This window comes from Phoenix dactylifera, chromosome 1, assembly GCF_051530095.1.
Source record: "Phoenix dactylifera cultivar Ajwa chromosome 1, Ajwa_hap1_PhDact_Kaust_v1.1, whole genome shotgun sequence".
Taxonomy (NCBI): domain Eukaryota; kingdom Viridiplantae; phylum Streptophyta; class Magnoliopsida; order Arecales; family Arecaceae; genus Phoenix; species Phoenix dactylifera.
Window position 1 is genome coordinate 5,429,041 of NC_143190.1, and position 12,946 is coordinate 5,441,986.

At 36.6% G+C, this 12,946-nt stretch overlaps 1 protein-coding gene across 2 annotated transcripts in view; it reads right to left on the reverse strand.

The window, feature by feature from the left end:
* The window catches only part of HYP1 (hyperosmolality-gated Ca2+ permeable channel 2.3), a 28,205-nt gene extending 19,684 nt beyond the window's left edge, over positions 1-8,521 (reverse strand). Inside the window, exons 1-5 of one of the 2 annotated variants that reach the window (XR_015976468.1) lie at positions 6,700-8,223; positions 5,785-5,940; positions 3,043-3,106; positions 2,483-2,692; positions 546-728 (exon numbers count right to left, since the gene is read on the reverse strand). Coding sequence is in view for 1 of the 2 variants with exons in the window: in XM_008782731.5 (XP_008780953.1) it covers positions 546-728; positions 2,483-2,692; positions 3,043-3,106; positions 5,785-5,940; positions 6,700-6,980 (894 nt within the window). In the remaining variant the exon portion in view is untranslated. Of the gene's footprint in view, positions 1-545; positions 729-2,482; positions 2,693-3,042; positions 3,107-5,784; positions 5,941-6,699 lie in introns of both variants that reach the window. The other variant, XM_008782731.5, reaches the window with a different exon arrangement.
* Between the last annotated feature and the right edge of the window lie 4,425 nt (positions 8,522-12,946).

Below are 12,946 nucleotides of genomic sequence, written 5' to 3' on the forward strand. Positions count from 1 at the left end.
ACTACTGTGTCCGGCCTAACACTAAATAGAGGTTCAATATAGCAGTGAATGATAAGTGGTGCAATTTACATTGACTGCCCTTCTTGTTGAGCACTTGATCTTAGTCTAAAAAAAATGAAAGAACAAGCAATAATACTTTGACAAATCAGCCAGTGATTGATATTTCAGCATCAGAAGACACACAATATTTATTACATAATCCAAATATCAAATGAATCAATAACTCTGATTGATTGGAATTAACTTAGTTTTGTCAAGTAAAACATATCACACTTGACACTGCATAAATTCCTTTATTGTTAATTTAATAGCCATTACCTTGAAAACAAACATTAGGATAACAAAAACTAACCGATAGGAGACAAGGTAATATAATAAAGAAAAGAAACAGAGAAATACACTTAAACCTACCCCTCTATAATTTATTTAAGCAACAGGGTCCTAAGAAGTATACCTAGCGCACCTAGAAAGAACATTTTCAGCAATATCAAGCCATCATTGTACTACATTAAAGCTCACTGTAATGGGAAGAAAAAGGCATGTACCTCTCTTGCCAACTGCTCTGTTCTCACATTCTCTTCTAGATCCTCCAATTTCTTTGCATAATGACCTGCAAGATCAACTTTTTTCTGAAACAATCCTAGGAAGCTACCACAACAATTATTTTGTGAAGTAGCTGGTCTTGACTTTAGGTGGGCGAGTCTCCTATACAGATTCTCGGCATCAGTCTGGACAGGAATTTAAAAAACTGTCATTATTTTATATGTTGAAAGTAAGGACAAATAGTATATCTAAATGAATGAGATGAAAATATCGTACATCATGCACATATGGAGGAAAAAAAAAGAAGAAAATCATTAATATGTCTTTCATGACATATCACATATAGCGAATTCCTCACATGTTGCAACTCATAAAGGTACAGAGGCATGCTCGTGATTGGTAACTTGGTTAAATATTGAAAAGAATTCTTAAGATGCTAATGTCTAACCATTTTGATGCATCTATTGTATGACTCCCAAATAATACAATAAACAAGAGTCTTAAAAAAAGGTACTGTTGCCATCTAGCAGACTCTAAAAAATTCCCAAGCAAAAAAAAAGGTATTGTTGCCATCTAGCAGACTCTAAAAAATTCCCAAGCAAATAGCCAACATAACCCACAACCCCCAATACAAGGTTTTCTAAGACTTTTTTCAAAATCTTTATCCAACTTTCCTAAATTTTCTCCTTTTTCCTCACCATTCTACACAAGCATGGGTTGTTACCCTTACTACATCCCCCTCTATACTTTGTTTCATGAGGCCACAAACTAATTAGGCCCTTCATTCTTTATAGGAGGGGAGGCATAAACAACCACACTGGAACTTGCACAAGCATCAACAAGCAAGACCAAAGAGCCTATAAATTCCACAAAGCTTACCACCGAGAAAGGCAGTACCATCTCGAATCGCCCGACTCCGGGTATGCTAAACCATACCGAGGATGGACCGCCACGATTCCGCCCCTCAATTCAAAAAATCCAGTGAGGGAAGGGGAGAGGGAGAAGGGGAGAGAGATGAAGAGAGAGAGAGGGGGAGGGGGGAAGGAGAGAAAGGGAGAGTGAGGAAGTGAGGGAGAGAGAGGCTGAGAGGGGTGGAGGAAGGGCTGGAAGCCCTCCGTTCCCCTATTTTGAACAAAACAGGGGTCAAGGCCCCTTTTTCATATTTTGCCGATTTGCCGGAGGCCCCTTTTTTATACTTCATTTTGAATCGGCAAACTAAAAAAAGGGGCCCCGAACCTTGTTTCATTTGAAACAAGGGAACCAAGGGCTTCTGACCTTCCCTCCACCTCTCTCAGCCTCCCCCCCACCCACCCACCTTCTCCCTCTCTCTTCCTCCCTCCCTCTCCCTCTCTCTCCTTCTCCCTCTCCCCATCCCTCTTTGATTTTTCTTTGTCAATACACGCCACAACGGCACGGCACGGTACTATATTGTACCGTACCACCGGCCAACCAATATAAGTTCAGTACTAGTACAGCCAACCTTGCTTACCACCTTCCTCCTTTTGGATATACTTATTCTCTTCTATATCTATATCTAAAATATTTATCCTCCACTTATAATATTAATGCCTAATTAGGAAAAAGAGTGACCATCAATTTGATTGGATTAAAGTTTACACCCAAAAGCAATAGTCTAAAACTCTGAATACTCCTGTAATTATTTTTACCTCTTTATCTTTTGATTTCCTGTCAATAAAACAGATGATCCTCATACAAGGGAATAAAAGATCTGGTTCCATACTATACGCAGAAATTGTTCTGAGGTTTCCTATTTAATGCTAAAAAAATAAGAATATCTATTAAATTGTGTTACATGACCATACCCATCCTCACACGAATGACTATGCTTGAATTCGGTAGTATTTAGTTCAAAAAAGTACAATAATAGGTTAACTTGTGCAGAACAAATAAATGCAGTAAAATTACAAATTATTCTTACAATAAGACCTCGTAGCTTGTTTGTTCGATGAACCACAACATGAGACAAGTAGGTTGATGGATAATACTCCATGAAAAATCTCTCAACAGTATCACTGAGGGAACCCCCTTCATGTTTAGGGATATCGCGAACAAGAACAGTAAAGTGATGTGCTTGTGGTTTGGATGCATTAAAGTAGGCTAGCCTCTTCTCAGAGATATTTTTATACTCCTGCAAAAAGAAACAATAAGCATTCATCTTTTTCCCTTTTTTGCTAATAAATGGCTAAATATTACGTAGACAAAATAAGAACCAATGTTCATTGTCAAAACAGTATAAGTTCAAATACGGATCAACCAACACAAGCATGTCATATGGACTATGATCAAAGAATATCCATGTTACAGCCAACCTCAGGAAATGGTGATCAAACTTGGTAGAAAGTGCTGATAAAAGGCACCTAATAAAGCTTGATGTGTAAGTACCAGAAAGCAAATCCCATTGCTGATGACGCAGCTAGCTCAACTACTATAAAATCAAAATGAAGGAACAATGAACAACAAAAAGCAAAATCAACTTACAAAATATAGCAGGAAGCATACAACTCCAGTGATGAGATATGCAGCAGAAAAGTGAAACCACAACCTGTCAATAAATGATTAATTTTTTAATTATGACTACAGTTTCCTCTAGATCAGCTGTTATAAATACATCAACATGTTAACAAATGAGTTAATATCAACTACGACAATTAAAAAAAAATGCAATTTATCACAAACTTATCTGAGACAATATGCAAGTAAACCATATCAAACAGCACTTTATTGATAGGTGAATATTTCCAATAAAACCTAAAGATAGAAGCTATTGAGTATTCTCCCCAACATTAGCTAAAGGCTAACATAGTGCTCATTCTGCCATTAAAATAAGAGGTAGTTTTTCTGTTGTCATCCAAGGATTTAGGCACCGCAGACATGGGACCTGCCAGACAATGGCTGTCACAGCATGGCACAACATATGCTGACACCGCACCACAAAAAAAAAAAAGACAAGTGTTCTTGAGCCATAGCAATCCATGTTGAACTGGCCACAGGTTGATATGAGCCAACACAAGTTGATACCCTACAAAATGTAGGGCACTGCAGCACACATGCTTGCCCGATGAGGGCACATCCCTGCACACAGTGGCACTTCAAATCTTGAAGTTGTTAGGGTCAAAACTTCAGTTAGATGTGTATGCAGGACAATATTTTAGAGGATAAAGTAGGCTGTGTTTGGTTGCATAATAAGTTACTCAGAGTACATGGTTTTTTATCTTGCTCTAACCAAATATGGCATTAAGATAGGAAAGGAAACTTTAGGTGTAACTTTCGATCAACAACAAATGAAAAATGTAAGGCAAAAACTGTTCTCAAGGTTCTCTAAACTGAATGAGGTACATCAGGGTTGCTTCAAGGGTTGTAATTGTGCTGAGCATGATCAAGCCTGGATTTGATCAAGCTTGGTTCATTTGTTATTTGTTGAGCTTGATCAAGCATAATTTCAAATAAAGCCAACCACAAGCCTATTCAATCAGCTTCATAACCTTAAAATTAAGTCAAAATCAATTAAGCTTATATCAATGTTCATCCAAGCTCAAGGTGTATTTGGCACTACTTTCAAAAAATAAAAAAAAAACTTCTTTAGTAACTTTTAAAGCAAGAAACACTTAAAACAAGTATCTGGTAATATTGTCTAAAAAGTGCTTCTACAAGAAGAAAAGTCAGAAAAGCGCATTTTGGAGAAGCTAGAAAACGTAGCTTTTGACTTCTCCTTTCTCACGAAGCATACGCAATACCAAACATGCCCTCATTTAAGCTCGAACAAAGCCAGGCTCAACCTCGAATTAAAGTTTAGCCTAATTTGCACAACCTAGATAATCCACTAATCAAAGTCCCAATCTCACCTCAGCATTTTATTTTGCTTCAAATTATTTAGGACCAAAGGATGAAAAAACATGAAAAATAATAACTCAAGGTTTAATAAATTAAAAAAGAAAATCATGAAATCAAGCATCACAATTATGGCAAAGTTAATGAAGTGATGTTAGAATGAGGCATCATTGACGTGTTAACCATCAAAGTTATGATATTTACTATATCAATTTATTTACTATATCAATTGGTATTATCAATATAAATGAAGGATATAAGTAAAATTGTTGAAAATTCATGCATCGCTTGTCAAATTGATACCAAAATTTTGTTACTATAAGTATATAGATACAGAATTATTTTAAGTAATTGAGAATGACTGTTAGGTCATATTTATGAAGTTTTATAACTTGGATGCTTTAAATATGAAAAGACAAGGAATTATGAAAAATAACTAAAAAAGAACTTCTTGACTTCATTACCTTTTTTTATGTTTCAGGTGAATCAAAGAGACTTCCTTAGAAGCGAGATGAAATGGGTACATACCCACTTAATTGTCTGAAAAATAAAATGTTCTTTCGTTTCAGCCAAAACTTTAAACTAAGCAATAAATATTTTTTCCTTTTGTTCTTACCTACTTATAATCTCTTAGTTTTCCTCTTTTTCATTATTATTTCTAATCATATTTCCAATTTGAATTTCCATTAATTTCCATGGATCCTAAAATTTGAAATTAGGGTACCATGTTTTATTAACATCAGATATCTATGTTGCATATGAGCAACTTTGTCAAGCACTTGTCCAAATTTGATACATCGTAATATAATTACAAGGTGTATGATCAGAAGAGATCAACAATCTTCTGCAGTTGCTCTCTTAGGTAACCTTATTTCCTTTTTTGTCCTTTTCAACAATTATCACGATTAAAATTTGCAGTATAAGGAATACTTCAATAATCCAGTGAATTTTGTAAAATTATGCAATAGTACAAATTACTTTCTTTCAAATCTCCATTCACTTTAAGCTGTCCTCCATCAGTCAAGAAAGTAACGTGCTCTTGCTTTTGATTTCTCAATTTTGACATAATTCTAAAGTCTATACTTTATATGCATATAGACAGATTACCATTAGCAGCATGCTTTTAGATTTGCATGTATCAAATGAAAATTATAGTGGTAAAAATATCTCAAGTTCTGAGTTCAGGCCCAAGACTGCAACATGTTGTATTTAGAAACATTAATATAAGTCGTGTATGAATTTAAGGGTCATGGTCAGTTCTACATCCAATTGATACCTTAGCCAGTTCTTTATTAGGCTAAAAAGAATGGCTCATCTTATAAATTTTCCAATAATATGCTTTATTAGTCCATTGAGTAAGAAATAGCCGTAAAAACTATACAAGCAGGATACCTATTCGAGCCATCCTTTACATTCGAAATGCTGAATAAATCCAAGGACTTGTTTGGAAGATCCGAAAAGTCAATATCACGAAGCTGATCCCCCAAATAATTTACGGGAAGAAGAATACATATCCCTACAACCGCAGCAACGGAAAACACTCTCAAACTGCATCGAAGATTAAGAACGAAAGCTCAGCAAGAATAAATCTCCTTAAAAAAAGGCAAACAAGATATCAATCCAGAGATAAAGACTGCATAATGCAATAAATAAATAAATAAATCTTCCAATTCTAAACATGAGTGCAAAATCCAGAGATAAAGACTGGATACATGAGAAACAAGATCGCATATAATGCATAGCAGAGGCAGAGTTTAGGCTAATTTTTAGCAAACATGAGGTGCAAAATTTCCTTTTCCATGTTTTCCTGATAATCATCAACAATAAGAGAGCAGACAAGAAGACGGGGAAAATCAATTTTACAAGGAGCAAAAGAATATTCTTAAATCATGCATAACAAAGAGATTTAATTTAGAAAAGAATAACACTCAACAAATATCTGATAGAATAACAGAAGCATAGTGCGCTTAAGAAAATTTAGGGCTCAAAAAAAATTAAAAGAAAAACTTTTCCACGATTTCTTGAAATCAGTATCAAGAAAGGAATCCAGCATCGAAATAACGTTTCAACATTTTTCATCGAATTAGCTCCAAGAAGCATCCGTTAATCAGAAAAAGATGTGCAGTGCAGTATGATTAGTTAAAACATTAGTTCTGGAAAAATAAAATTATATCCCTTAGTTTCCAAAAACCAGAATTAAGAAAAGAACCAACATCAAGGCAAAGCTTCGATTGTTGAAACAAGGAACTCCCAGAAAGGCCCTTTTAAGGAGAAAAAATCGTGAGAAAAAAAAAACCATAGATGTACCTGAAAATTAAGATTCTCATGAAGACGACGGCATCGAGGCCGCAAGAAGCGAGGAGGTCCTCCTCGGAGGGCTCCAGTGCCTTGCGGACCCATCCGGGCGAGGGCAGGAGGCTCTCGATGTTGAATTCGCTCCGCTGGCGGGCTCGCCCCTCGGCGACGAGGCGCGGGGCGTAGAACTTGATGTTCCCCGGCTGCTTCCGGAGGATGGAGTAAAGGACGAAGAATAGCACGCAGAGGCCGAGGTTTATCCCCACCGAGGTCAGCAGAGCCGAGACGATCATCACTCCAAGAAAGAACGGGACGAATCCCTTTATTCCGCAAGGAATAGAAGGAGGGTTTGGGGTTGGGAACTGGAGACAGCTAGAATATCCTGAAGAGAATAGTGAGAATAACGGGTTAAGGGATCGCTTGGGTGGAGAGGGAGCAAGAAGGGGAAGCGAGGGCGAGTCGGTTTAGGGTGGTACAAAAAACAAAAAAAAAAAGGAAGGAAAAGGATGCCTGCTGCTGTGGGGTACGGGATCCGAGATAGGTGGGACCTGTGGGGCCCGTTTACAATTCAATCGCTTCCGAAGAAAGCCACGTGGGTGATGGCGTGGCACATGAGCGCGATGGAAAGCAGGGGAAAGAGGGATTGGGAAAAGGGGACGAATTTTGCTCTCCCTACGGCGTATGATACCTGATCTTGGATGCCGCGGTGATGTTGTAGTGGCACGTGTGATGTAGTCTTGGATGCCAATTGATGGGAGGCAAAATGCATCGTCATGTTCCGATATGGAGTCATCCAATTTCGGCCTTGCCAAGAATTAGACAGACCTTAATCCCGTCAAAAGCCAAGCAGACCTCGGCCCTGCCGATGGCCGAGCCGATCTCAACCACAGGCCAAGCCGACCTCAGCCTGCTGAAGGCCGAGCCGACTTCGGCCCTATCAACCTTGATCCCGTTGAAGATCCCGCGAATCTCATGCCTAGGCGGCGTAGCGGCCAGATCGTGCCACGTGGCAGACCCAGAAGCTCCCTCGGCAGATCTTCCTACATCACGGTGTTAAAGGCCGGTCATCATAATGGCTGCCTCGGGGGCGAGGAATTAATGATTGACCCCTCGCATACCACCAGGTAATGCCTCGGAGTAAGTGCGTACACAACGCATTAAAGAGCTCCCTCGACCACTTCCGTTTGGAATGACGTGGCGAATCCTCAGAACAAATCCGGAAAGATATCTCTCGAATTCTCCGCTCGCAGGATTGATCTCCGTGCTATCCGCCGCCTCCAATTGATGGCCAGCTGATCACGAATCGAACCGAAATTTCAAGTAACGGCTGAAACTCTCACGCTATAAAAAGGGTAGGAAAAGGCTATTGGTAAACTTGTACAAACTATTATAAGCTTCTACAAGCTATTACAACCTATTTTGAGCTACAAAAGGCCATCAAAGACACTTAAAAAGCTCTCCTCTCAAAAGGTCTGGCTAACTTAGTCATCGGAGGACTTTCGCCGGAATCCTCGACCAAGGCTTTATGTAGGTATCCTGAAAGATATTATGAAAACAGATATCTGTGAGAGGAAAAGGATGGCAGCGTGTGAAACCCTGCATTCGGCCTCGCAGGGCAGCATGGGTTCAAGACAGTTGAAACAAGGCCTTCGGGTACTCAAATCAGTTGCTGCTCCGTAGAAGAAATCCTGGCGATGGGTATTTGAGCGCCAAGCACAGTGAGAGGACCTCCGACCTTGTTAACCCACTTCAAGATGCATTAACTCAGGCGATTGATGGTGGGAAGAGGAAAATCGCTCGAAGGGAGCTCCATGGGGAACAAAATTAATATGGGCTGAGCACCATAGAAGAAAATATGAGACCAAAGTCACCAAACTCTTCTTCTCTTTTTTTTTTTTGACATATTCTCTCTTATATTTATCTTAAAAAGAAAATCTAAAAATCAAATGGAGATAAGAAAATTTCTACTAATGGAATCTATCAATTTTCTAACTTAAAAAAATAAAAGGAAAAGAAAATTGCACATGCGAAAAGAGATTATGTATGAAGAAAGACCATCCGCATCCTTTTTCTTCTTCGTCAAACCCCTCCTTCTATCCTCTTCCTCATCTAGTTGTCTCTTCCATCTCTAAGATCTTTCTTCTCCTCTCCAATTTTTTTTAAAAATTGTGCATCGATTTATCTAAAGATATGTATTGGAATATTATATGACTTTTTTGCTAGGTGTATGTCATCTCACCGTATAGTATATACTAATGAATACTATATTCTAGAAGCTATGCACCGATTTATATGAAGGTATGTATTGAGTTGCTGCTAAAAGTATGTCAGAAAAGTTTACAGTATGTATCAAAAAACCGACGATGAAGTATTACTTGATTATGTAGTGTGACTAGTGAATCATCATTTGAGATATTGGATAACGATATTGCTAAGTGTATATCAACTAGTCATATACTATATACTAGTAAGCATTATATTCTGAAAACTGTATATCGATTTATCTGAAAGTATGTATTGGGTTGCTACTAGGTGTATATCAAAAAAGTTTACAATATGTATCAGAAAGTCGATAAATGTGTATCACTTGGTGAGGAAAAAAGAGAATATAACGATCTTTTTTTTGTGTATGGTTTTTATTAACACTTTTTTTTAAGTTATAAAATTAATGAATTTTGTTAGTAGAAAAAATTTTATTCTTATTTAACTTTTGAGTTTTCGCTCAAATTGTAAGCGAAAATATGAAAAAAAAAAAAAAAAAAGAAAGTCTCATCTTGTGCAATGTACTGTAGTGCATGCCCGTAAGAATTTTGTTCCTCCAAGAGTTTATAATGAGGTTGTGGGACAAGAACTTGGTATTATCTCTGTTTTGTATAGAACACACATAAGCTGATTGGACAAATAGGCACATGACACGTCATCATGCATGGGCTCATACGTGTCGGATTTCGATGGAGAAGACTTACGGGTGGCTGGATGGAGTCAAACGGTCTAAAGATAAGGGGTCTGACCTTTCCGTGGTGCCTGCTATTATAAAGTTTGGCGTTGTCCTATTGGTGGACGTGGGGGGGCCTTGTTGTCCGATCTTCTAAGCTGTGAGCTAGTGCCGCAAGGTGTTCACACGTGTCTGCCATGAAATGTAATTCAGGGATAGAATCCGGCGTATCCAAATACTTGAGGATATCAGTACTTGCAGAGAGAAGTTTTAGCTGATTGAATTGTTTAAACATTGAGGTTGAGACAAGTTAGTGCAGAGCCATAGACCTTGTTGTTAGCATAGATACACAAATATAATTAATAAATTAATAATTTAATATTTATAAATAGTAAATAAGAAGAATAAATTAGCAAATTATTTACTTGACAATAAAATAATAAAATAAAAAAATGAAAAAGGATGGTCTGTGGATCGAAGCACGCTAACGCGTTGTCCTAGAAAAGTTTATGCCTCCCACGTACGGATCTGTTGGTACAGATCTCCTAAAGATACGACGATCCAATACAGAATCACGTCTTCCCCATCAGTGCACTTTCAGGGAAGAATGAAGAGCACGTTCACGATTGGAGATAGCTCAAAAGAAACTCTGAAAAATAATTAAAATTATAAGGAGAAGTGAATAAGAATAAGAGGAAGAAGAGGAATTTTTCGTATATTTGAAATGATTCATAGAGTTTTTTATATAGGTTTGTGGGCCACCCAAAAAAGATAACAGGAGCGTCAAAAGAAGCATACGCGGGCCAAAAAAAAGCAGAATCTACATAGTCAACCAAACATCTAAAAAATACTTCAGTAAAAAAAAATTCTTTCCACAAACTAAACTTCTTAAAGTTCTGCATTTCTCCAGGGAAGCAGTTTGGTCCTTCTCGATAGTTATTACAATTTTTAGATTCGCAATGCCGGGAAGAAGGTAGGATAACATGAGACAAAAGACGGGAAGCATTTCACTTAAGGTCTATTTGGAGAATATTCATATTTGCTATTATATACAAATTTAATATATCATATATATTGAAATAATTTTGAAGAATATTACCAATTTGAGACACATTATGATGGATGCATCGTGGCCTAAATGACTCCCACAAGTAGTTTGGTTTCAAGCCATTGGGTTGCTGCTAGAACTAGTCATGGGTCGGGCTTGGGCACAGAAAATACAAATTTTATATAGGCCCAGTCCGATGCCTAAATAAAAATGAATCGAGTTTAGGGCTAAGATCAAGCCCATGATCAACTCTAGTTGCCACCCATCCAAATCAACTTTCACATGGAAAAAAAGCTTCTCTGTCTCGAGCTTAAGGGTTTTTTTGGATCGGGTATGGGTTCTTCAGGGATAAGAATAAAAAGTTAGACTAGAGGTTCTAATTTATACCAGTTTTATAGGTAGAAACATTAATTTATACCTGGGATGGTACAACCTTATGGTATACTATGGAAGACATGGTGTTATGGACTTATGGCAAGCAATGGTTTAGGTATGCTCATCTTGTGTTTAGATGCTCATGGGGATAAGAAATATTATTTAGAAATATTATATATTTCTTTCAACATTTATTTCAATCTACTCTATTACTACAAGCAAAGATCGGAGCATTGTCGAGAGCTTTTGCTTGCAAAATAGTCCATCTCGACACATGTTGATCGCAAGTTGAATCAATTAAATTATAACTAGTTGTGCAATTAGAAGTCTTCTAAGTAGTATTGTTTGAAAAAACCATCTATGAGCAACTAGTATATATTAAGATGGGAAATAAATGGTCCTGATTTGTTGAGTGGCTATTTTTTTGGATGAATTGCAAATATCAAGCATGAAAGACCTAAAAAATATGATGGCAAGGCCTAAGCTAATTTATTGCCTATATAGTTTTCGTGGATCATGTGTTCATGCATTATTCCACAAAATGAATGCGAGTTGTTAAATCAATTGAATCAACTTCTTAGATCTCTAGCTTTTTTTTTTTTTTAGATTGGGATACACTAATCCCTACCTTTTCTACCCACCCCACTCTTAAGGCCTGACTCCAATCGGAATCAAATCCTCTCCACCCTTGGCAAATGGCCAAATGGGCGACATCATTCCAGTGAGTGCTTTGTGGTGACGTTCACATGATATTTATCACTAGATTGGATATAGTTAGTTGAGCTTGAGTTGGTCTAAAGTATGAGTGGAACCCAGTCAAAAGGTTTGTCAACCTATGTAACTATTTGGCTTGATGTTAAGTTAGATTGGCTCAAAATATCTTAAATCATAAAGTTAAGCTAATTTGGGTTGAAGTAAATATAACAATGACAATGAATAAAATATGATCGCCCAAACTGATACAAATAAAACATGAAGTTTGTGTGAATCTTTGAAAAGTAGTAAATTATGTGTGAAATATAGATCATTACCTACATGACAAGAACTTAAAGCGTAAAATTTGTGAAGGTTGATTCTTCTAATAAAGTTTTCATCCTATAAATAATAATTCTAAAGATGTTTCTCAAAAAGATTTATTTATTTTCAAAATAATTTGCATGTAATATTAAAAATAAAATCAAGATATTGGTGGAAATTGATGTAGTAAATAAATATTACCACATGAATTCTTTTTGCATTTTATAATGTCGTGCCAAAGAGTATTATTTTTCTATTCATTAGTTGACTAAAAATATTTTGCTGCTTTCTTTATTCATCACCATCAATGAGAAATCCACGGTCCCATATTTTCGTAGTCTACAAAAAACTGGATATGCAATGGCTAATAAAAAGTTACAACTTATTGAGAAGCAAATTAACATTAGTTCTTTTTTTGATTCGAGTTCCACTTGAAAACAAGAAGCTTTTTTCTTTTTTATTTATGTTTTTTTTGCCTAAGAAAATTTTCCAGAGCCAAGCCGTATAAAAGTAAAACTCCCATATTCGGATGAAGTCCAAATGATTGCACCTTGGGCCGAAGAAGCTTAATTAGTTTCCATGCATTAATCATATCCGGGGATGTCACAAGGAAAAGGACTCGGTAAATTTCTAAAAGGTTATAAATATGTACAAATATATATATATATATATATATATATATATATATATATATATATATATATGAAACATTTATATACTTTAATCAATACAAAATTGGGTTCAAAATTTTATATTTTATTTGGGTAAAATAAGTTCCCTGATTCATCTTTCTTCCTTTAGGTATTCTAAAGCTACACCAAATAAATATAAATAATCCCTTAAAGATAATTAAATCTTTGTACTTTCTAGATTAATGACTCTAT